At 35.7% G+C, this 25,809-nt stretch overlaps 1 protein-coding gene across 1 annotated transcript; it reads left to right on the top strand.

Moving 5' to 3' along the window:
• Positions 1-6,088: 6,088 nt before the first annotated feature.
• On the top strand, positions 6,089-8,523 carry LOC109338486 (V-type proton ATPase subunit G1-like). The gene is made up of 4 exons (XM_019575746.1): positions 6,089-6,185; positions 7,527-7,615; positions 8,020-8,120; positions 8,217-8,523. Exons 2-4 carry the CDS (start codon positions 7,528-7,530, stop codon positions 8,358-8,360), a joined length of 333 nt encoding a protein of 110 aa, XP_019431291.1. The 5' UTR covers positions 6,089-6,185; position 7,527; the 3' UTR covers positions 8,361-8,523.
• Positions 8,524-25,809: the final 17,286 nt, after the last annotated feature.

Genomic DNA, 25,809 nt, shown 5'->3' with positions numbered 1-25,809 from the left:
ATCCTCGTCCTCATCCTCATTCTCGTCCTCACCCTATCCTCATCCTCATCCTCTTCCTCATCCTCATCCTCATTCTACTCCTCATCCTATCCTCATTCTCATTCACGTCGTCATCCTATACTCTTCCTCATCCTCATCCTATCCTCATTCTCATTCTCGTCCTATATTCATCCTCTTCCTATCCTCATCCTCCTCCTATTCTCATCCTCGTTCACATTCGCATCATATACTCATCCTCATCCTTATCCTCATCGTCATCCTCATCCTCATCAATATCCTCATCCTCTTCCTCATCAATTCTTTCGGCGTAGCCCCAGCCAAAGAATCTCTCGTTCTTTCCTTTTCTTACACTCTAAGCAATGAAGAAACACTCAATCTCTAACGGTGATAAGACACCACGAGATTCCCTTTACAACAATTATACAACAATTACAAGAGTAAAATAAAGCTATTTCTAAGCTCAAATATAACAAGAAGGCTTTACTCTAATGCACATCTAACACAAACTCATGTGAAATGACAAGTATTAGTTATGAAAACAGAAGTTACAGAATCATAAACTTCATGAAAAACGCATCAAAATGTGCATGAACATGTGAGGGAAAACATGAGAGATTATAACATGAAATGCACTCAATCCTAAAGCAAGGAATCTCTCATTTCTAAACTCACTAATGCACTTAACAAATAGATGCAACAATTAACACGTAGAATGCTCTAACTCTCTAATAAATGCAACATGCAACTTATGAGATTAATTCTGAAAACGCAGTTTATAAAGAATCAGTCCAGAACCCTAGATAATCGATTAAATGCCATCTTAATCGATTAACGTGATTCAAAATGTTAACTGATTCTGTTTTTCAGTTTTTCAGTTCCAACAACTTAACAAACAGTTAGGTTAATCGATTAACATAATGCCTTAATCGATTAACAGCATTTTAAAAACGTATTCCAATAGCAACCACTTTACACAGTAGTTGGGTTAATCGATTAAATGTATGGTTAATCGATTAACACTAAATAAAATATGTATTTTCAAATAGAAAACATCAAATATGTTATGCACTTAGATAATACATGTTTGACACTTAGTTTTATGCCTAGAATGCATATATACATGTATTTATGTAATGCATGAACATATTATGAAATGAACATATCTCATGGATGAAATGATTTAAAAGATAAATGCATGTGAGACATGTATTAGGTGCCCTAAGCCTTCGACTCAACTTAAACTAGAATCTAGTCTAAGCCTAGTACCAAATAAAGACTTAAGCACGCTGATTTGTTGATGATCTTCAAGCTCTTTTAGGCACAAGTTGTCCTCATCAAAACCATGACATTCAAGGAGAGCTTTCCAAAGTGTTCCTCTTGACATGCACACTTTCAGTTTTATCTCTCCTTTTGTTGCCATATATCCCTCTTTTTTTACAATCTCACTCTTTTTGCTCTTATTTGATTCTTTTTTTCTCTCATTTTTGCTTTCTTTTCTCTCGGATCTTCATCAATTTTTCTCTCTCCCTCTCTTTTCTCTCCATCTCAATATTTTCTCTCAATTTCTTTTGATCCTCACTAACTTGCTTATTGAGACAATGGGGATAGCACAACCTTGCGGTTTTGGTGCTCAAAAGAGAACTTATTGGTACGACCATCATGTGTGGTTTTCTTATCATATTGCCATGGACGGCCCAAAAGTAAATGGCTAGCCTCCATGTCAACAATATCACATACAACAGAATCCACATATTTTCCAATTGAAAAATTTATTTCAGCTTCCTTATTGACAATCATTTCCCCAACCTCACTTAACCATAGTAATCGGTAAGGAGTGGGATGTGACTTAGTCACAAGATTAAGTTTTGACATCAATCTTGCACTAACCATATTAGCACAACTTCCACTATCAATAATTAAGGAAAAGAGCTTACCATCCACAAAACATCTTGTGTGAAAGATGTTTTCCCTTTGACTTGGATCCTCCTCTTTGATTTGACTTCCTAAGAGCCTGCTCGCCACAAATAAGTCCCCTTCAGGAATGGTAACATTTTCCCCCTCATGATCATCTTCTTCATCACTAGAGTCCGCGGATTGAGACTCTACTTCTCCATTTCTCATGATCATAGTCCTCCTTGTGGGACATTGAGAAGCAATATGTCCAAGGCCTAAGCACTTGAAACATTTTACATCTCGGCTCCTTTGGTTGGAACCCATAGGTTGTTTGCCTTGGCTTGTGGCCACGACTTCCTTAGTAGTTTGTATACTACTTTTGAATGGTCCTCCCTCCTTCTTGGATCTATCTATCCACTTTGAACTTTGAAATTTGGAACTAGAACTTGAGGAAAAATTTTATTTTCTCCTCTTTAGTTGTTGCTCCACTTTCATGGCTTGTTGAACCAAATCATCCAATTCAACATAATATTGTAGTTCAACAACACCTTGGATTTCTTGGTTTAAACCATGTAAAAACCTTGCCATAGTAGCCTCCATATCCTCCTCAAAATTGGACCTTAGCAAAGCTAATTCCATTTCTTTGAAGTATTCATCAACACTCTTAGACCCTTGAGTGAGTCTTTGGAGTTTGTTGTGAATGTCCCTTTGGTATGAGCTAGGGACAAATCTCCTTCTCATTAGTACTTTCATCTCCACCCAAGTACTAATAGCCTCAGCCCCCGCCCTCCTTCTTTCCTTATTAAGTTGATTCCAACAAATCAAGGCATATTCCTTGAACTCAAGTGCAGCCACCTTAACTTTCTTACTCTCTTGGTAAGAATTGCATTCAAACACTTGTTTCATCTTAAGCTCCCATTCTAAGTAAGCCTTCGGGTCATTTTTTCCAATAAAGGTGGGAACCTTTATTTTAGCCCCCTCAAGTTTCTCCTCCCTTCGTGCCCCTCTCCTTGCTCTCCTCTTTCCTCCTTCTTCATCACTTGAATAATCGTTTTCACGATATCCAAACCTCCTATCATTCTCCAGTCTCATTTGCTCCATCTCCCTCCTTAAAGTTTCAAATTGTGTTGTCATCCTAGCATAAAGTGTTGTTGTACTAGGGGACATTATTGGATTTCCACTTTCACTAGACATTTTCTCTCAACTCACTTTGTGTTTCACTCAAGTATTTAGTGGAAAATGTATCACTCAAACTCACTCAGATTTTGTGGAAAATGTAACTCTCAAAACTCACTTGTGTTTCACTCAACTCTCACTCTTCTCCATGGTTTCTTGAAAGAACCAAGGCAGAATCACGAATTGTGAAAGAAAAACACCCAACTTAGCAACAATTGTGACACAGTTTTGTATATGGAATTTTGACACTTTGTGGTTTTCGGTTTTGGACTTGACACTTTGTTTTGACACTTTTTGGTTTTCGGTTTTGGACTTGACACTTTGTTTTAATACTTTTTAGTTTTCGGTTTTGGACTTGACACTTTTTGGTTTTTGTTTTTGGAATGTAAGAAAATAACAAGAAGAACTCATGGCCAAGAAAGAAAATTTTGACACTTTTTGGTTTTTGTTTTTGGAATGTAAGAAAATAACAAGAAGAACTCACGACTAAGAAATAAAATTTTGACACACCAAGCAAGAACCTTAGCTCTGAATACCACTTGATGAGAACCTCTTCAAGAGATCCTTTTTGAAACAATCTATCTTGTTTGGTGTTACTTCCCATGGTTTTATGGGTTGTTTATGAATAAGAAATTTTGGCAGCAAGGAAATAACAAGGATAAAAGAAGATGGGAAAGGAATGAAGGTGTTAGGCGCCACAACAATGATGTTGATAAGCCGGGTGATATTCGCCACAAGACCGTGGTTCTTCATAAGAATTTCTAATCTTGGTTGAGCCAAGAAGTTAGGAGAAGATACACTCTCACACAAAAAGGAAGATTCCTTAATTTTTACTCAAAATCCAACTTATCTTCATTCAACCCGAAAATTTACACTTATAGGCCATTTCATGGTTGGTCATTTAGTTCCAACTGAAATGTCTAAGAATTCAAATTACACATAAATGAAAAACTTTGAATTTCCATGAAAAGTCTTAATTGTTTGCAAGGAACTAAGTCTCGGTTTCATTGCACTTTTGATGAGGAATTCGGCCACCATTGGAGTTGTGGTCTTTATGAGTAATGGTCTTCATGATTCAATGTGAGTTTGAATGTCTTCAACGAAAAAGCATCTTGAATTAATCATGAATGACTTAATGGTGGACGGCACAACAACTCTCCATGCTAGGCTTTATGATGGATGGTACAATTGAGTTCATGCTTGACTTGATTGCAAGACTTAATGGTGGATGGCACAACAACTCTTCATGCTAGGCTTTATGATGGACGACACAATTGAGTCCATGCTTGACTTGATGATGGGCAGCACATTTAAGTGTTGCAAGGATTAATGGACGTCAATCCTCCATGCTTGACTTGGCTTGAATGCTTTGCACGAAATGCCCAAGTTGACTTGCCTTCATTTAATGCTTTTCAAGGACTTCATTTATTCTGAAATTTAAATAGCAAAAGACAAATTAAATGTTGGATGAAACATCTTAGGACATAGTAAATGTGTCCTAGCCATGTTTAGAACATGGTCGTGTCCTACTAAAAGGATTGGGAATTATTTTCCCCACATCGGCCCACATGTAAGGTGATGTAATAAAAGAGGTGAGAACTCCCTTGGTTTGAGTTTGGGGGAATTTCCTTGATGTCCTTAATGAGTAGGCTAAGTGCATTGTGTACACGTTTGACTCTTGCCCTTGTCATGGGTCCACCTATGCTTCTTAATTCCTCATTATCCTCCTTAGGCTCATTTGGGTTCACATCAGGAAGGGACAATCCTTATTTAGTAAATTGCTTAAGGGCCTAGCAATTTTTGAGAAGTCTTTGATAAAACACTAGTAGAACCCAGCATGTCTAAGGAAACTATGAATTCCTTTGACATTTGCTAATATTGGCAGCTTTTCAATGACTTCTACTTTGGCTTTATCAACCTCAACCCCCTTAGCATAAATTTTTTTATCGAGGACTATCCCCTTAATGACCATAAAATGGAACTTTTCCTATTTTAAGAGCAAGTTGGTCTCAACATAACGCTTGAGCACATTCTCAAGGTTTTTCAGACATAAATCAAAGGAAACTCCAAATACAGAGAAATCATTCATGAAAACTTGTATTTAATTCTCCACAAGAACAGAGAAAATGACCAACATACATCGCTGAAAGGTGGTTGACACATTACATAGCCCAAAAGGCATCCACCGGTAGGGAAATACACCAAAAGGGAAAGTAAAAGCGACTTTCTCTTGATCGATGAGGTCAACTATGATATGGTTATAGCTGGAATAGCCATCTAAAAACAATATAAGGCTTGTCCGGCAAGACGTTCTAACTTTTGGTTCATAAATGGTAATGAAAAATGGTCCTTTCCAGTGGCTTTATCAAGTCTCCAATAATCAATACATATTCTCCGACCCATAATCGTGTAGGTTGGAATTAACTCATTATTCTAATTGGGGACTATAATCATCTTTTTTTTGGGAAAACTTACTTGGGGCGAACCCATGTACAATAAAAAATGCTTGAGAGAGTGAATAAAGGACAAATTTGTCAACGTTCATGTTTATTCTATTTTGATTTAAGCCTTTATAAATTTATTTATCATGTTTATATATGAATAAAGATATTAATCATGTATAGCATTACTACTCTCCTCTAAGACTGCAACAAGAAAAAGTTAGTCAACATAAGTTGTTCTAGGATGGAATGTTCACATATTTAAATTAATTAAACACTTTTTCAAAACAACATAATATCTTATTATTATATATATTATTATTATATATATTATTATTATATATATTATTTATCATTCATATTTATTGTTATTGACTTTTCAAAAAATGTAATCCAAGTAAATTCTAAATGATATGGTAATAGTGTATAAATCTTTACACTAATAATATATAGATATTACACTAATAAAACAAAGGGCAATTATTTTTAATAAATAAAAGGCAAAAATAATTTGTGAATAAGATAAAAATAAAAAATGATTATTCTTTTTTAATAATTTATATTAAGATTATATATATTTTACACGCATGTCCAGTTTTTGTAGGAGTCTGAGAAACCAAATCTTATTCATCTTTCAATCTCTCCTATTCTTTCTGAATCTAATTCTTCCGTGAGGTTCGTCCCCATCTATGCGACGCCGTTTCTACCTATTTCACTGTTTTCTCTCTATTCTCGTCAATTTTATCGTTAATTTATCCAAGTCCTTTTCATTTCTTCATTTTACTTTCTGATCATAACTAGATTTGGATCCCATTTTCGTAGTGAGGCTTGTAGCCATTGAAGATCAATTATTATTATTATTATTATATCACTGAATTGTGGGAATTAGGTTTTACTGTGCGCTTGGCTTGTGCTAATTTGAATGCTATTTTTTCTCTTTGATTTCTATTGATCGTGAATAATGTTGTTCCGAAAAATCTGATTTCTTTTAGTGCACTATGTAAATAAATTTAGGGGAATTTACACTGATCTACTCATTAATTCATATTTCGAAGTTTACTGTACTCTCTTCTTTGGATTAGATTTGTTTTCATTGATTCATTGTAAATGAGGTATTGTTTTCATCTTTGTTGGGTTGGAACTGAAGGGATGAAATAATCAAGATAAATAATGTTAGTTAATTCATTTGGCCCTTCATGACTTTCGTCAAGATATAGTTGTTTTTGAGGATCCGTTTGGTGTCGGGGTAAAAATGGAGGTAAAATTTCATAGATCATTTGTAAAATTTTATTCAAGACTGATCCATGACATGTTTACGTCATACCACACTGACCATAGAGTTTCAGAATTCAGACGCATCTATCTTTTAGTTATTTGATTTACAAGTCTTTTATTTCCTAATATTTCCATTGAACATATCTTCTTTGTCTCCACTCTCCATCGTAGGGGAACAGTAGGAAATAAAATCGATACGCTAATGTATACAATTGAAATTCTGGTAGACAATTGAAATAAAATCGATACGCTAATGTTGCTGCATCATAATGGTCTACACAGTTCATGTAATGAATTTCTCTCCCTCTCTTTTTTGAGATGTAAGAGTTCTTGGTTACATAATTTGTTAAGTTCAATGTTTGGATTTTAAAAACCAAAAGTACTTATTATTTTTATTACTGTTTGATTTCTTGAGTGAGAACCATGGGGCAACAGTAAGGTTGCTTGCCTTGTGACCTGGAGGTCACGATGTGAAATCCTGAAAACAACCTCTTCCCTACGAGGGTAAGACTACATATGTTTACCCTCCCCATACTGTAATAGGTGGGATCCTCGTGTACCTGACTGCTTTTTTTTTTTTACTGTTTGATTCCTTGTTCTATTTTCAAGTGACAATCAAGGTAGTTTGCTTGCTTAATTATTCAATCATGTTGCTGAAGGACCTACTTTATGGTTACTTTCTTGTTGTTTCATTGAACCAATTACCCATTTGTTGATAGTTGCAATTTTTTTCCATTTCAGAATGGCATCCAATAGAGGTCAAGGTGGAATTCAACAGTTGTTGGCTGCTGAACAAGAAGCACAACGGATTGTGAATTCTGCGAAAAATGGTTTTTGCTTTTCTGTTCATTTATTTTTCATATCTCCCAGTGTTTTTGCTTAGAACGCTTATAATTCGTGATCAATTTATGTCTCATCATTGAAGTTGTATGCCTTACCAAGTCATTTATGTAAAAGAAGATTTGTTCTTCTCTATATTTATTTATTTACTTCTTTGCATTTTTTGGTCTTTTCATTTTTACTGGAAGGATAATGAGTTCTTTGTTTTATGATGAGCATGGTTTGCTCCTCATATACATGATAGAACAAAGTATCATATTGAAAATTATTGCTATAGTTTACTAGTGTCCTTCCCCTTTCTTTTCTTTTTTTGTTTTTGATTGTCACTTGTATAATTTATCAGAACTTCCTTTAATTTACACACTCATGTGATACTCTGCATCTCTATTGTTAGAAAAATTGGCTAGGTTGAAACAGGCCAAGGATGAGGCTGAAAAGGAGATTGCTGAATACCGAGCCCAGCTAGAGCGTGAGTTTCAGAAGAAAGTTTCAGATGTAAGTCAACGGTTAAATTTATAAATGCTGGTGTAAGTCTATACCTAACTTATGATGCATCCTCTTACTTCTGTGCATACTTTCCTATGAGTACAGAGTAGTGGAGATTCTGGTGCTAATGTTAAGCGGCTTGAGCAAGAAACTGATGCAAAAATTGCTCAACTGAAAAAGGAGTCTGCAAGAATATCGGATGATGTTGTCTCCATGCTCCTCAAGTATGTAACAACTGTGAAAAATTAGAACCCTTCATGATTTATTGGTGCTGCAGACTCCTAAGTTATGTTGATTATTATCATGAGTTTATTGTCGACTTTAGATATTCTGGTGCGGTTTGTTGTGTTGTATTCAAAAAATAATTTTTTAAGTTTGTTAAAATAAAAACTTCAGAGCTTGAGGACATTTCGATGTGTTACTGTTTTTAACAAGGTAGATGGTAAGTCTTGGCACAATGGTATGATTGTTTACCCTATGATTTGAAGGTCGGGTACCCTGAAAATAGTTTCTTCACTTGAGTACATCTATCATCTCCAAACCTACTCAATGGGAGCTGTGTATACTGAGGTCCTTTTTCTTTTTATGGTTTTTACAAGGTGTGTGAAGACTATGTCTGTGCATGAATGAGGGAAAGTCGGAGTACATGGTTTATAATTCCTTTGTAAACTCCCTTTCTGATTATATCTTAATAAGCTCCAGCACAGAGTAGAATCATCAATTAATATTCACCTTTATAAACTGAGTTCTAGTCTGAATCTAAATCTCCGACTGAACTGATAAGTAATGGTCATATTTTGAAGAAAGGCTCAAATCCAATCACTTAAAGCATTGAACCAATCCTTTTGAATTTGGCTATCCTTTGACACGATGATAATGACTTATCTCATTTATTGGACTTTGAAGAGACTATCTGCCATATATTTACTTTTCGCATATGACTTAGTCAATTAGTTGATCAAGTTTCGAGACATAATAACAGATAAGGTGACACGAGAGAGAAGATAATGGAAAGGGGTGAGGGTATTGTTTTATAGAGGATGTGGCTATTTATACACACCAAGAATGACCTGTTCTAGAATATTCTGTTCTAACTTGATTCATATCTTGATAAATGTATCTAGGGTTGTACAAAGGAAATGATGTGGTAAAGTGAGTGTAAAATTAAGATATTATTACCTCCCTCCTTGTAAATGTGTGTCACCCATATTTTTTACATTCTTGTCCCTTAGTAGTTAATACCCCCTCCCAGCAGCAAAATCTGGGGGCAAATGTTAATAAGACCCAGATGGGACAAATGAGTTGAAACAAATATGGGGATAAGGCTTTTGTATAAATGTTTGTAACCTGTTCAGTGGATATTTTGACAACAAGTCAACTATTCAATTGGTATCTCAGCATGTACCTTAGAACTCTTAAAAGACTGCTTGATAATGTATAACAAAAGGTGTGTAAGTAAATTAACCAAGTTGTTATACTGAGAAGGCATTGTCGAGTATAGTATTTCTTAAGTACATTAGCCTTCCCATTAATCTTCTATAAGCTTGGAAATTATAAAATGCTTCACCTGAAACTGTGGGAAAGACTTGGTATTATCCATCGGATTAAGGGTTGATTTGCATCTCAAAAGACCAGCTTCTGTTAACAATTTCAGTACATATTTTCTTTGATTCACTATAATTTCACTTTTGTTTCTTGCCACTTCTAAGCCAAGGGAATATCTGAGCTTCCCGAATCCTTTATTTTGAAAGAATCATTTAGAGATTGTTTAATGTGGTTGATTTCATGCTCATCATTTCTAGCTAAGATTATGTCGTCTACATAAAAGCAAGGTTGTGAAGGAACTCATCAAATGTTTTTTCCAAAGTTCAGATCTTCGAATTCCCTCTATTATTTTCCTGATATATACCTCCAAAATAAATATTACATAAAACTTTAAAATAGAAAATAGAAAATAGAATTAATTCATCTAGTAATTTTGTTGATGTAGGTTCTGCATAGAATAATGGGGGCAATGAGCTATAGAAGAAATTTTATTACACAATTAATTATAATGATGCAAATACGCAAATCAACATAGATAATGTATATAAAAGGAGGTCCTAAATATGTTTACTCTTTAAAAATATATGCAATTTTGATGTTAGTTAAATTAATTTTTTAGGTTTTAGTATGTACAGTGATATGTGTCACATTTGTGTTGTTTATGTTGGGCATTTCAAGTGTGGAGAAGAAGTCTCACATTGTATAGATGTGAATGAGTAAAAGAGTATATAATTGTATAAACTTATATAACTAATGCTTTAAGATTTTAGGTCAATATGTGATTTCAAGCACACTTATATGTTTATTTCACTTAGCCTGTAGAAAAACACTTTAGACCATGGATTGAGTTCTCCTATCAAGTTCTATTAGAGCTAATTGTTCAATGGCTCAATTAAGTATTGAAGTGACAAATGATCGATATATCCATACGAAAACCTTGTGTCAAAAGTCTTAATGGTGAGGTGATGTGTTCTGCTAAGGACAAAACAAGTCAACGATGATATAAGTATCATCACCAAAATACTAAAACCATCTTTTTTTAATATTATATATATAAGGGCCAAAAAATAATAAAATTATAGAGAACAAAACCAAAATTAGATATATTATGCCTAAGAAAACACAAAAAGGTCTTAAGACCACAAACTGACAACAAAACCTTCAGTGGATTGTGGAACGATTGGCAATATTATTTGTGTGGTAGAGTAAGGACCAAATTCTTCATCAAATTATTTAGAGTCTTCTTCAGTTTTTAATGGAAGTATATTTTTTATCTGTATCACTTTATATGCCATAAACTATAATTGATTAGAAAGATATTTAATAATTAAATTTTAACTTAAATACATTTTTTAACCAATCACAATCTCATGACACGTAGAGTGACACTTGTTCCATCCTGGTCACTTAGACGTGTTAACTGTCCGGGATGGCCTCCCCTCCAGTCGAGCAAAGACCGACAATAACCAATTAGAGGGCTTGGCTGGAGTCATTCCCCTTAGGCCAGACCTCCAGGTCGGGATCGGGGTCAGGATCACTCCCTGCCTGACACGCCGCCAACAGCGCACTACTACGCCGCCTATAATCCCACTTATCACCTGCCAACACGAAAAGGATAGATTACAATATGACTTCTAGACCTGCCATAAGCTACAAGTCAACTATATACAGAGTACGACCCTTCCAAAGTCGCATGACATGGGAAAAACAACCCCTGACAAGCCATGATGGTCGGCCATACCAATAGTACACTCCAGGGTCATGTCATCCAACTCAACCACTATAAATAGGGGCCTCCCCCAACAAAAAGTATCAATTAGAAGTCATCACTTGTCATTATTACTCTCTACTTGCTTCTTGCCTCTTATCTATTGCTCCTGGGCATTACCTCTTCAGTTTTACTCACATGATCGTCAGAGAATTTTTTCAGGTACCTCCACTGATGGGTCCAAGCCAACATCCGTCCAAATTCCAAAAGAACTCTTGCCTGGATATTCGAAGAAGCCTTACCCAGATCTTCCGTCCATCCAGTTCGACCAACCATAAAAGAACACTGGTGCCGAGGATAAGTCATCGTCAAGATGTGCCATGCGAACTTGGCTCACATCATTCTCCCATGACAGATGAGTTGCTTCATTCACTAAGTCGACTATATCTAGCTCAGCAGTCTGGTCAGCCTTCTGTTGGGCAATAATAGCCTTCTCCCCTTCAAGCACCATGCACGAGTCTCCAAAGCAGTCAGCTCTCTAGTGAGGCGATCAGTTTCCCCTTAGACGGACCGAGCCCATTCCTCTAACTGCTCCAACTTGGCCCTCAGACGCTAGATCTCCAACTCTGCCTCCTCAAACCGAGTAGTCATCTCGTTCAGCTTATCATGGCTCTCCATGGCCGCCCGATGAGAACACTCATGCCAATGAGACATCACTGACAGTTGTTCGCTAGCTGCCAAGGTCAGAGCTTTCGCACTCTTCAACTCCACATCATGAGCCTCTTTTAACCTCTACAACTCAGTAGAATGTCGCTCTTGGAGAGTGGTCAGAGCATTTCTCTCCATCCGACCAAGGAGGACCCCATCTTCCTCAAAATATTTGGCCATTAAATCTAAGAGAAGAGAAGATAGTCATAGTTGTTTTAGTAGATCGGGCATGGAGATCCCGTCGAGAAGCTCTCTCACAGCAGGGTTTAAGAGGTTCTACTCTAACACTAGAGAAGGTCGGAAGGTCGAGAGCACCCGTTTAGGTTGGGTAGCCGATTCCTTCCCCTTGTTACTAGAATTCTGCCTAGTAGGCCTAACAAGCTGCACCTCGGCATCAACCCCTTGCTCAGAAGAAGGGTCAGATGCAGCCCTCCGGGTCAGATCGACCATCGGTTGGACTAGCGGAGGGACAGGGACATGCCGAGTACTTTCACTTACCGTTTGTTGAGTATAAGGGGACTCCAACTCGTGACTAGAGGTAGAATAGGTCCTTGAAGGAGAGGAAATCTGAGCTTGCTCATTGATGCCCCATCTCGTCCCCTCTCAAGTGTCTTTGCGACCATGATGAGTGTGAAATTATGCTACATTTGCATTGCATTTAACTTACGTTTTAGGATATAATTAGGACTTTAGGATTATTTTTTAGCTTTATTTTCTCTTTGTTCGGGTTGAGCGGGTGTTTTTGGTTGTGTTGTGCAGGTTGAATGGATTGAAGCCGAAAAGAATGGAGATTGGGTGAAATAAAGATGGAAGGCGGTGTTTAGGCAATGACAAGACCAATTGAAGGGTCAAAAGAAGTTGCCTTAAAGCCTAGATCGAAGAAAAGAAACTTGAAGTAAAGGCGCCAAATACACCCAGGTTGTGTTTGGACCCATGGCCATATTCCACCATGCACAGACCGTGTTCCACCACCCACGATCATGCATCGCTGATTTTGAGCCCAGACTGTATTCCAAGCCATGTCCACCACCCACAGGCTGTGTCCTAGGCCGTGTCCACTACCCACAGTCGTGTTTCGTCTAGAATGCTGAAAACCATCCTTTAGAGGCCACGATCCACGGCTAGGCCGTGTCCCGCACCCATGGTCGTGGATGACAGATTTGCTTCTATTTTCTGATTTGTTTTGGATTTGTTTTGATAGGCTTATCCTAACCTCTTGTAATTAGGATAAATAGGGGATTTCCCCCAGTAATTAAAAATACTTTACACTTTATATTACAATTCTCTAATTTAGAATTTGGTATTCTCTTATCCATAATGAGTGAGTAATTCCCTTTGTTTCTAGGATTGGGGCTATGCCCTTTTACATTCAATAAACACTTGTTCTTATTTCTATTTTATTGAGTGTTGTGATTTGAATCATTAAACTGAGTTTTATTCGTGTGAGTTGTTTGGCCATCAAATTACACCTCCTAGATACATTGGGGAAGGACCAAGAGGTGAACCCAACTATTCGATCCTTCAGTTATTCAAACTAGAATCCTAATTCACGAGAGTAGTCTTAGGATTCTCGGGGGTTTCTGGAATTCACCTTGGGTTGCTACGAAGCGATTGGATAGAAAGATCTAAGTAAAGGATTTGATTGATAACTGTACCATGAGAGTAGGTGTGATTTCAATTGAGTACACGTGTCGGAGATCGAGAGAGGATGACATATATCTGAGAGCAATTCACCCTCACAACTTAAAGTTCATGAAAAGGAGCAAAACAAGGATTTGCGAGTGTAAAGACGATAACTTTATCCTGGGAACTCTTCCTAAATTAGATTTCAATCCCTTTTTAATATTTTCATAATTATTCTTATCAATTGTTCAATTACTAAATTCAATTTTATTCCTTATTTGAGTTATGTATAAATTAATTGTTATACTTAAAGGAATTTTCCAATCCTCGTGGGATCAATATTTTATTATTTGATGACACAATCATGCACTTGCGATTTTCCCTATCACAACAGATGGATCTTACCGAGATTGCTACTCACCTCAGCTGAAAAACAAAACAAAGATAAGTAAACAACAAATAACTACCAAATAATATACATACAACCCGACTAACCTACATATGCGCTGCTCCAAGGCCACATCCCCCTTTTGTAGGGCTGAGCAAGGACGGTCGCACCTTCCGCCAGCCAATGTAATATGTCCTTAGTTGCCTCCCTTTCCTGACTAGTTAAACTCCCGTCATGGTCAGAAACTTCTTCACGGGTTTCTAGTGGAACTCCCCATTCCAAGCAAATGGGGACTGCTTCCTCCCATCCGATCTGTCGGCCAATGAGTGGTTGGCCACCCCTTCAATCCATACCCGGTAGAACCCCTTCTTCTAGTTCTTAACCGGCCGGTCAAAAGCGGTGAACAAGGCTCACTTATTCCTTGACTGAAGGCACACCCACCTATAGCGACCTTCTTTTTGTTCATCCGAGTTAGTACTGTGGGTGACTCAGAACATCCAAAAAAAGAGATTGACCGATCAGGGATGCTCCTTGACTCCGCACCAGATGACAAATGCCCAGATAAAGCCCCACGCATTCGGATGATGTTAGGAAGGAGGGGCCTGAAGATGATCCAAGACAACCACACTCCACTCATCAAAAGAAAAAGACATTATCTGAGCTTCCGACAATAAATGTCATATAAATAGAAGGTGTAATAGATCCTCGCCTCAACTTGGAGGTCCTGACATACGCTCTCGTCAGCCTGAGGAGACTTCAGTACAACATTGTTTGCCTGACCCTCCAAAATGTTCACCTTAGGCTGATCCTCGGCCGAGAAGAAAGTACTGAGCCCTAAGATCTCCCTGTCCACCCACCAATACCGACCACCAAGATATCCAGGGGGGGGGATGACCAGTTGATTAGTTTTCGCCGTGTATAATCTCACCATGAAGAACCAGCAACCAAATGAAACATCAAACCCCCGAACTAGAATCATTACTCATAAGCGGCAATCACTTCTGGAGTGCGGTTGCTCAATCAAGATAGTGAAGATATGAGGAGGTTTGGACAAAACCTCCATACTACTTGAGCTAAGCTCATGCTCGGTAGAGGAAAACATTATTAGAAGAAAGAGTAAGGAAAGGAGAGATTACCTTAAATACTTCAAAGAAGATGAAAATGAATAATTTGTCGGCTAGAGAGTAAATTGTAAGTTCAATATGCCAACTAAGAGGGGGTGAATTAATTTTTGGGAGAATATGGCTGATTTTTCTACTATGTTATCAAAGTGTATGTACATAATATTATTTATGCAGAATTCAACCAAGTAAAGAAAAAGTAAATAACAATAATAAGTAGAAGAAGAGTACACAAAGAGTTTTTATAGTGGTTTGCTTTCTTGTCCACCGAAGGTTACATCCAGTACTCTTGCCACATGAGAGATTTTTCCACTAGATAATTTGAGTTGCAATTACAATTTCTCTTCCTGATATTTTTGTACCTTACACACTCACAACTTATCTACCCTTGAAAATTTTCGTTTCAAGTGAACTCTTTTCCCCTTCTCAACACACATTTGTGATGAAAAGTTTACAACCAAGATGAAGAATTTTACAATGGCTTTGGATTGCCTTTACAAGTTTTGACAATTCTATAACTTGCAATATTGGATATCACAATATAGATACTTAGTATACAATGATCTTAATCTTTTTGAAATTTTAGAACAATTTGCACTTTATCAAGCAACTTCAGAAAACATGAAAGTTTAGAAACAAAGTTGCTTAAGAAAAATGAGCATAAAATTGTTTATTAAGTGTTTGAAAGTTTTGTGTGATTGTAAGCAATTCTGTATTTCGTGTGTTATGGTGTGTGTAGAATTTCGATGTCTTAATGCCTTTAAATAGGATTTATACCATCCATGATAACCTTCCATGAAGAGGAGACACGATTGGAATGAAACTTATTCACTTTCGATGAAAGATGTTCATTTAAATTTGAAAATATGGTTTCAACAGCTCTTTGTAATCGATTGTCACAAAGTAGTAATCGATTACCCAAATGATTTGTCCAAGGTGGTAACCGATTAATACAATGAATTAAACGGTTACATCAGTCATATTTGCTTTGTAACTATTTTCTCAGTCAGGTAACCTGATACGCAGTTCCAGTAACATGTTACCAACTGCCTCACAGTTCAGGTAACATGTTACCTAGTTCTTGTAGTAACTCATTACTTAGTAATTTGACTTTGCATTTTTTACATATCCAATTCTTTTAAAAATGATCATGATTAGTTTGAGCATTGCTACTAAATATTAAAAGTGAGTGTTAGGATATAAGTACCTATATGAAGACTTACTCAATAATTCTCTTGAAGCTTGAATCTTCTATGTCTTCATGGTCTTCTTCCTTTTCTTCTTTTTGTGATCTTGGTGTTCATCAAAATCGTGCCAATGTTAGGAGCAAGATATTCTTTACACGAATTATGCAGGAAGAGTTTTCAAACAAAGAAATAAGCAAACGTAGAGTGACTAAAAGAAGGGTCTTCTTTATTAATAAGGAGGGACTAGATTCATCCAACGGTGGACATGGCGACCGACATGGAAAAGTTCCAGAACCTTCCAAAAATGGTCTAGTTCAAAAAAAGTCCTCCCTTTTCAAAAGACACTCAAGTATGATCCAACGACAGCCTAAGAACCAAAATAAAGGCGACAAAAAATGATCCAATTAGCCACACTCAAGTACTTTGCGCCACAAAATGGTCCGACAACCAAAGAACATTAATGACGACTATCCATGTGTGGCACAACCCAGAAGGCTAAAGACACCATAATAATGCACATAGAGTCTACCAGCATTCTCTCTTACCGAACATACTACTAGACTAGGGACAATTGTTCCATCCCGGTCATCCGGATGTCTTAACTATCCAGGATGACCTCCCCTCTAGCCGAGAAAAGACCAGCTATAACCAATTAAAGGGCTTGGCCAAAGTCATTCCCCTTAGGCCAGACCTCCAGGTTGGGGTCTAGATCACTCCTCGTCTGACACACCACTAATAGCGCACTGATATACAACCTGCAATCCCACCTATCTCATGCCAACATGACAATGACAGACTACAATATGGCTACCAAACCTGACAAAAGCTACAAGTCAAATATGCACAAAGTACGGTCCTGTCAAAGCCACCTAACCTGGGAAGAACAGCCCTTGACATGCCAGGATGGTCGACCATATGAATAGTACCCTCCAGGGCCACATCATTCAACTCAACACTATAAATAGGGCCCTCTCCCAACAAGAAGTATCAATTAGAACTCATCACTTGTCATTATTACTCTCCACTTGCTTCTTGCCTCTCATTTACTCCTCCCAAGCATTACCTCTTCAGTCTTACTGATTTGATCATCGGAGAACCTTTTCAAGTACTCTGTTGGCTGTCCAAGTCAACCTCCATCCAAATTCAAGAAGAAATTTTGCCCTGTTATTCGAGGAAGCCTTACTCAGATCTTCCATCTGACCAGTCTGACCAACCACAAAAGAATAACACTCAGTGTAGTACTGCAGATGTTCACCCGTTTCTAATTAAAGAGAATGTGAAACATTTTTAAGGGGAATCACTTATGTCGGTAAAAACTCCACAAAAATGCCAATAATTTGATCTCGTTTTCAGTAGCACCTACACGTATAGAGATCTTTCAACTTAGCAGTAACCATCAATTATATATCTTGAAATAAGTAGAATGATTAAGTGCAAGAAAATGGACATCCTTTATTTCGTGCGCTTTTTGTTTTACCGAAGTAGTATATTCTCATGATTAATATTGCCTCTAATACACTGTTGTATTGAATATATACCATAGTACATCACACAAAAAGTATTGTCATATATTTCATACATACAACAACGCATCGTACACTTAGCGTTATCATACATTTCATACATAAACATTGCATTTTATAGGCATTACTAATAGTGTTTTTTCTTGCGATGTTGTATTGCATATATATATAACAACACATTAGTAGAAAAGTGATGTTGTATTATTCATAAATATTCTCAAACAACACCTCACCACAACAACGTAACATACACATCATGTTGTTGTATTAAGCATATACAACAGCGCAATCTATAAAAATGTTGTTGTATTAATCATTTACAACAGCACATGTCATGGCTTCCCCTAAAATTCACTGTTGATTTTAGAAATTAATACATGCATATACATTTATTAGTAGCACAAACATTCTCAACAACACAAACATTTATACATTCTCAACAACACATACACATTAATACAAGCCAGAAGTTTGTTTTATTAACATCAATATAGTACAAAATAAAAACAATGAATATCATGTCAATTATGTTTTGATAGAGTTACAAACAAAAAGTTATGCAAATTACAAACAAATAAAATTATGCCAATTACAAACAATCAAAATTAAGTTATAATTATACAAAGACTATTTCCATATACTTTTTCATTTTCTTTGAATGTTTTTAGCTTGAAATATCATCCTTGTTTGGAGAAACATATTGATTAACCCAAAGCCCTTCATTGTGTTTATCTCTTGTATATTAATCATCATCCCTAGTTGGACCACTCTCACACGATTGATATGTCCTAAACAAAAGCATCATTTTCATCAATATCTTCATATTCTTGGTCATCAATATTATTGACTATTTTGTTAATTAAAAGAACAATGAACCATTTCATATCAGTTGGGTCATTAACATAGAATACTTGTTGAGTTTGAGATGCTGAAATAAATGGCTCATCTTTATATCCAGACCTATTAAGATCCACCTGCATGAACCCTAACTCATCAACTCGGAAGCCATTATCATTATCAACCCACATACAATAAAAAAACGGCATCTGAAACATTGTGTAATTCAATTCCCATATTTGTTCAATCACCCTAAAGTATGACATGTTCGTATATATTGGGTTTCTATCTTTTGCACTTGACATGTATAAAGTTCGAGCAACAAGAGTCACACCACTCTTTTTCATTTTACTTTGACCATCTTGTTTTTTGTATAAAATGTGAACCCATTAATTAGGTAACCAGTGTAGGATAAGACATGAATACTTTGAGCATTGGCTAACCATTTCAATCTTTCGGAAACTGAATGTGCATTTATATTCAACTCCTCATCAATGTGATTTTTTAGCCACTTTACGAAACACCAATTATGCTCTTTGGAGATCCAATTTTTATTCTTACTTGGGTAAGATTTCTTTAGCATCTCCTTGTGTCTTTCAACATATGGCTCAACCTCGTCAGCATTATGTAAAACATATTAGTGTGCTTGCTCCAATTCGATTTTTGTTATAGTCAATATTTCATTCTTAGTAATACCTTCACCAAATGTTTTTTTTTTTTGCATACTGAGGCTTTGGAATGCCCATAAAATCACTATCGGTAAGATATTCAATACAAAAATCAAGAGCTTCTTCAACCATATATCACTCGACAATACAACCCTCTAGTTTTGATTGGTTCTTCACATACTCTTTTAATATCTTCATATAACGCTCAAATGAGTACATCCATTCATATAGGAAGGGTCACGTAGTTGTGTCTATCGAACAAGATGAACGCTTAAATGAACCATTATGTCAAAAAAAAAAGTTGGGAAATACTTTTCAAGCTCACACAAAGTCAAAATAATTTGTCTTTGCAATGCAGGTAATTTCTCACGGTCAATCATTTTGCTACAAATTGCCTTGGAAAAAAAAGCATAACTTAGTTATGGTTCCTCGAACTTTTTTAGGTAGAATTGACTGTATTCTAATAGGCAAGAAATGCTCCATAAGTACATGACAATCATGAGACTTAAGACCTTTTAACTTGAGATCTTTCATTGATACGAGGTTCTGAATGTTGGAAGAGTACCCCTCTAGAACTTTAACACCATGAAGAAATTTATAAATTTCCATTTTCTCCTTCCTCAATAAAGTATAAGTTGCTGGAGATAGAAATATACATTTTCCGTTCATTATCGACCACAATTCCTTTCTTATTCCCATACTAACCAAGTCCAACCTTGTATTCAAGCCATCTTTGGTCTTACCAGGGACATTGAGTAAGGTACCAAGGAGACTTTCAAACACATTTTTTTAATATGCATAACATCGAGGAAATGTCTTAGATATAATGAACTTCAATATGACAATTCAAAGAAGATTGACCTTTTCTTCCACTCATTTGTGACAATTTCTTTTGCAAAAGGTTTACCAAAGTTATTATTCAAACCCTTTAGCTTTTGAAATAATTGGTCACTCGTCAACGGTAAAGGAGCACAACCTTCTTCAATGTTTCCATCAAATGCTTTTCTCCATCGTCGATAGTGATGATCTGAATGCAAAAATATATGATGATCAAGGAAGACATTCTTCTTATAGTGTTCCGACCTCATTGAATGAGTATTGTCTTCATATACAGGACATGTAAAATGTCATTTTGTACTATATCTGGACAGATTACCATAGGCATGGAAATCACTGATTGTGTAGAATAACAAAGCCCACAAGTTGAAGCTTTCTTCCCAATATGCACCATATACATTTATGTATGTCTCCCACATTTGTTTCAAGTCTTAAATTAATGGAGCCAAATATATGTCTATGTTATTTCCTCGTTGTTTAGGTTTAGAAATTAACATAGATAACATCACATATTTGTGCTTCATGTAGAGATAAGGTGGTAGGTTGTATATAACCAACATCACTCGTCATGTACTGTGGGAGCAACTTTGAACACTATGTGGGTTAATTCCATCCGTTGACAATGAAAGGCATTGATTTCTTGATTCTTGACCAAAGCTAGGATACTCATAATCAAATTTTCTCCATTGAGGAGAATCAGCAGGATGCCAAAGTTTGACATCTTTAATCATTTCTTCATCATGCTATGTCAACTTATTTTCCCCTTTGGCATTGCTAAACATATGCTTCAATCTTGCTTTGATGGGGAAAAAATCATAAAACCTTTTTGAGAATTGAGTCTTCCTTCTTATATCGTGATGCATTACATTTAGGACAAAACTCTAATGAAGCATACTCATTAAAAAATAAGATATGATCATTTTCACAAGCATGTATCTTAGTGTAGTCCATGCCAATGTTAATTTGTTTATTGTGTTTTCCTAATTATGCATTTTCCAAAATATAATGTTATTTTGTTCATTGTGTTTATTAATATGGAACTGCAAAAATATTAAACATTAAATTTTGTTAATTTGTTTATTGTGTTTATTAAGTTTCGTTAATTTGTTTACTGCGTTTATTAATATGGAACTGCAAAAATATTAAACTTTAACAACCATTAAAATAAATAACAAAAAATAGAAGACAAAGTGCCAAAATAATTGTTCATTCTTCATCCAAAGTGCCAAAATACATTAATTGTTGCATGACAATGAACTAAATGATTTGGTAGATGACAATGAACTAAATGATTTGCAGATTAATTCTTCATTTTATACAAATCTTGTAAAACAACTACTTTCCTTTTGAAATCTAGGTCCTTTTGCCAAATCAAAATATGTTAAAGACCTCTTTGACAAGATTCTAATAATGAACTAAATGATTTGGTAGATGATAATGAACTAAATAATTTACAGGTTAATTTTTCATCTCACGCAAACCTTATATATTAGTCACTTTCCTTTTGACATATGGGTCCTTTTGCCAAATCAAAAGATGTTAAAGACCTCCTTGACATGATTCTGATATAGGGTTTTCGACTGTACAACTTTAGCACTTTTAACACTTCGAGTTGTTGAGATCTACTATCTGTTTTTTTTCTATTCCTTCTAACAAAACTTCAATTTTTCTTTTTGCCTTGTATTGCTCTCTTTTTGGTTACTTTGTGTTTTCTTCCTCCTATCTTCTTCTCCTTGGGTGTCATGACTAATTATAAAAGGAGACAATGAATGAGACAAAAAGTACACAAAGCAGAAAAAAATAATTTATAGAAACGCATACACTTACTGATGAAATAGAACATGGAGTGAACCACAATATTTATAGATTCAACTGGAAAGAGAATCGTTATCGCCGTCATTGGCAGATGCGCAACCAATTAATTATTTATAGAAACAAAGAGACGCATAAGCACTCAACCATTAATTTTTCTGATATTTAAAACGTCGTATATAAGCAACAACGCATATTTAAGGAAGCGTTGTTACTATGTCATCTTCAACATCGCTTATTTAACGTTGCGCTATAGAATAGATGTACATTAACAATGCTTCCAATAATGCACATTGTTAAACAGAACTCATTCAAGCTAGCGCTAACGTCACTGATGTTCAACAGCGATGTTTCAAGAATGTGTTGTTAAAGTTATCCACATTGGTAGTGATTGTTTTAATTTGCGTTGTTGATGTTCTTCCGCCTCATATTCAACAACGTCGTTCAAAATGACGATGTTGAATGACTGTTGTTAATTACGATATATGGCGTAGTGATTGTAAAGGTCAACTTGGGAAGAGAAACTAGTGATGGATGGAATAAAGTGTGTGGCTGAGAGTGAAGGACAGGGATCTGTTGTCTTAAATCATGTCATGAGCCAATGATATTGAAGCAAAAATAGAAAAAAATAACGAATGTTTAATTTTTTTAATTGACATATCATGTTTTCATTTGTACAGGACATGGTTTGGGTATGGGTGAACGTAGGACGGGTTGGGACGGGTTAAGCATGCCCCTCAATCGTCCTTAATTAGGATAGAATATGTGAGGGACGGGTCCAAAATAAGACGGGCCAAGATAGGGACAGGTCCGGGTTGGAAAAAGACAAAATGACAAATGTAGATTTTTTTCTTAAATCTTTAAGCATGCACAATCAAAATTATCACCATCTGTATACAAACTCAACTAAAACTTGCATCCCACATACATCAGTATATAAACTATAAACCATTAATTGCCTCCTTCAAACTAAAAACTATCACAATCATGTGACTGAAAATTATAAAAGACATTGAAAATTTCAGAATAATTTAAACCGTCAAGTGTCAACATAAGCTGAAGTGTTCTTGTAGTAGGGTTTGGGTTTGTGTCACTTATTGCGGGAGGATTTGCGTTGATGAGAAGGGTCAGACTAGTAGTTTCTATCACATTTTTAATGGACTCTCTGTCTGCCATTTCCTTTAACTAAAAAATAGTAAGAGACAAAATATAAATTAGAACTACAATCTTTTAAATATAAATTTTCAGCAATACATAATTATAGAGATATACAAATTGCAAATTGATGGCTTATCAATATTTCCATTTTCAAACATTTAGAGAGATACTCAAACTCGAAGAGGGATAATCAAGTGTACCGTAGTGGCTTATTACTATAAACAAGAAGATCATTAGACATAACCCAACATTTAATACCTTACGTAGTTGTAGTGCATAAATCTCTTCTGCAAAATTTTACAAAAACTAAGAAAATTTAGCTAAACAGAAAATTAGTTAAATAAAATATGCAGCACGTTTATGTAAGCAAATATTCAATCAAAGGGAGCATATAGGCATGGAATATCGGATACCTTTTGACCTCCATTCTCATTCAAAAATGTAGGTGGCATTATAATTTTCATTTTAACACAGGGTATTGGCCTACTGCAATAACTATTATAAATTAATGATTAATTTTGTTTAAATAAAATTTGAGTACATAAAAGAATGATTAACCACCTAGACACCTAGTAAATTAAGATGATCGGTTTGTCACATCAATTATAAATAAAGGGCAACAATTATTTTGAAACTTATGTTTTAAATTTTGTATTTTGTGAAAGTAAAAGATTAGAATTTGTGCACTTACCTACCAAGGAAAAGGACTAGGGTCTATTATGGATTGGAAATAATGGAAAAAAGATGAAGAAGACGAGTTGAAGGCTATTGGGTATTGGTAATCAGAGGCAATAGTATAAGCATGAACAACTTCAAATAGGAAAAACAAACAATGGAGAAGAAAAAATTAACTAACTTTTAAGCGTCGCAGTGTCCTTCACTCTTGTTGTAGCAGTCCTTCACTCATGTCATATGATTGGAGCATCTAGTGTCAAGATTCAGAAGTCTCAAATTTCCTCACTGTTTTTTATAGTAGCCATAAGTAGGTAATGATGATCATCATCATCATATCCTACATCTTGTGCCAATCTTGCTTCTTCATCCTTCTTCCCCAACATCTTATTAGATTTGCACTCAACTGCAAAATGACCATAGTTTCTGCAGTTATAGCATTGTACCTTCTTCATATCAACCTTCCTCCTATTTACTGAATTCATGTTAGAGCCTTTCCTATGATCATGCTCTTGGAAATTTGAGTTGATGGATCTTTGAGATGGTGAGCCTTCATATTTCAAGTTCTGCCATCTACCAGTGTTTCTCCTATTTTTGTTGTTCCATTGTCCAACTGATTTCTTCACAAATTATGTTTGAAATGCTTGAACCTCTCCCTTTTCTGCATACCTCTCCTTTAGCCTTTGTTCATATGCTTCATGAGAGCTCTACAACTCCTCAATCTTGTAGGCTTCAAGATCCTTGGACTCTTCTATTGCCACAACTATATGATCATACTTAAGAGTTAAAGTCCTACACACTTTCTCAATCATAGATTGGTCTCTTACCTATTCTCCACATGCTTTCATTTGGTTTGTTAAAGACATAATCTTGGTAAGATAATCTGAGGTTGTTTCATTCTCCTCCATTTTAAGGAGTTTATATCTTCTTCTCATGGTTTGAAGCTTCACTTTTTTATCTTTGCATCACCTTTATAGATTTTCTCCAAGCTATCCCAAGCTTCCTTTGTTGTCTTGGCACCAACAATCTTTTTGAAATTGGCTTCATCAACACATTGATGAATTAAGAACAAAGCTTTGAAATCCTTCTTCTTGAATTCTCTAAAGATTGTTCTTTGAGCTTCATTAGCATTATCACCAATCTCTTGATATTCATTTTGTACAATCTAATACACATCTTGGAATCCAAAAATTGTCTTCATTTGGATCCTCCATCTATCATAGTTCTTGCTGTCAAGAACTAATAATGTCATTGAGAAACCTTTGCCATTAGTCATTGTTGCGTAAGCTTCTCTTCTCCTTAGACTTTATTTTCATCCCCCTCTTCTAGATCATAAACTCGACTTCACACAGGATGTTCCTTCTTGAACCTTGCTCTTGATACCACTGTTAAGAATAGCCCAAAGCAACCACACTTATGCATACACAATGCACCTTGCTTGATGAACAAGTAGCAGACTACTATGCACACTTAGTGTAGTAGCATATGCATAACAGCTAGAAGAATTAGGAAGAGAGTGAGTTGGAGAGAAAGAAGAATGTCTTTGTGTATGAATTGAATGAATCTTATAGTATTGAAATTATCTAGTATATCAATTACAACTTACACATCAATGAATTGTCTAAGTGCCTTTTATATAATCTATACTTCAATTAACTTGACATACAACTAAAACAACTTAACTAATTTTAAGTTGAATTATCACTAATATCTAACAATTTGTCTATCAAGAGAAAACCTCTAACTAATATTCAACTACCATAATTCATGCATATAACAAGTGGCCTCATAATTACTTTTCTTTTAACCTTCTTAACGTGTTTTCTTGTGGCGATTGCATTTAAGGTTGTAATTAATGTGATTGTAGTGACTATGATCATTGAGGTATGAATGTTTTTGTAGTTAAAATTT

Source organism: Lupinus angustifolius, unplaced genomic scaffold, assembly GCF_001865875.1.
Source record: "Lupinus angustifolius cultivar Tanjil unplaced genomic scaffold, LupAngTanjil_v1.0 Scaffold_26_82, whole genome shotgun sequence".
NCBI classification, from domain to species: domain Eukaryota; kingdom Viridiplantae; phylum Streptophyta; class Magnoliopsida; order Fabales; family Fabaceae; genus Lupinus; species Lupinus angustifolius.
Note: the sequence above shows the minus strand (reverse complement) of the source record. Positions and strands in the feature narration are given on the sequence as shown.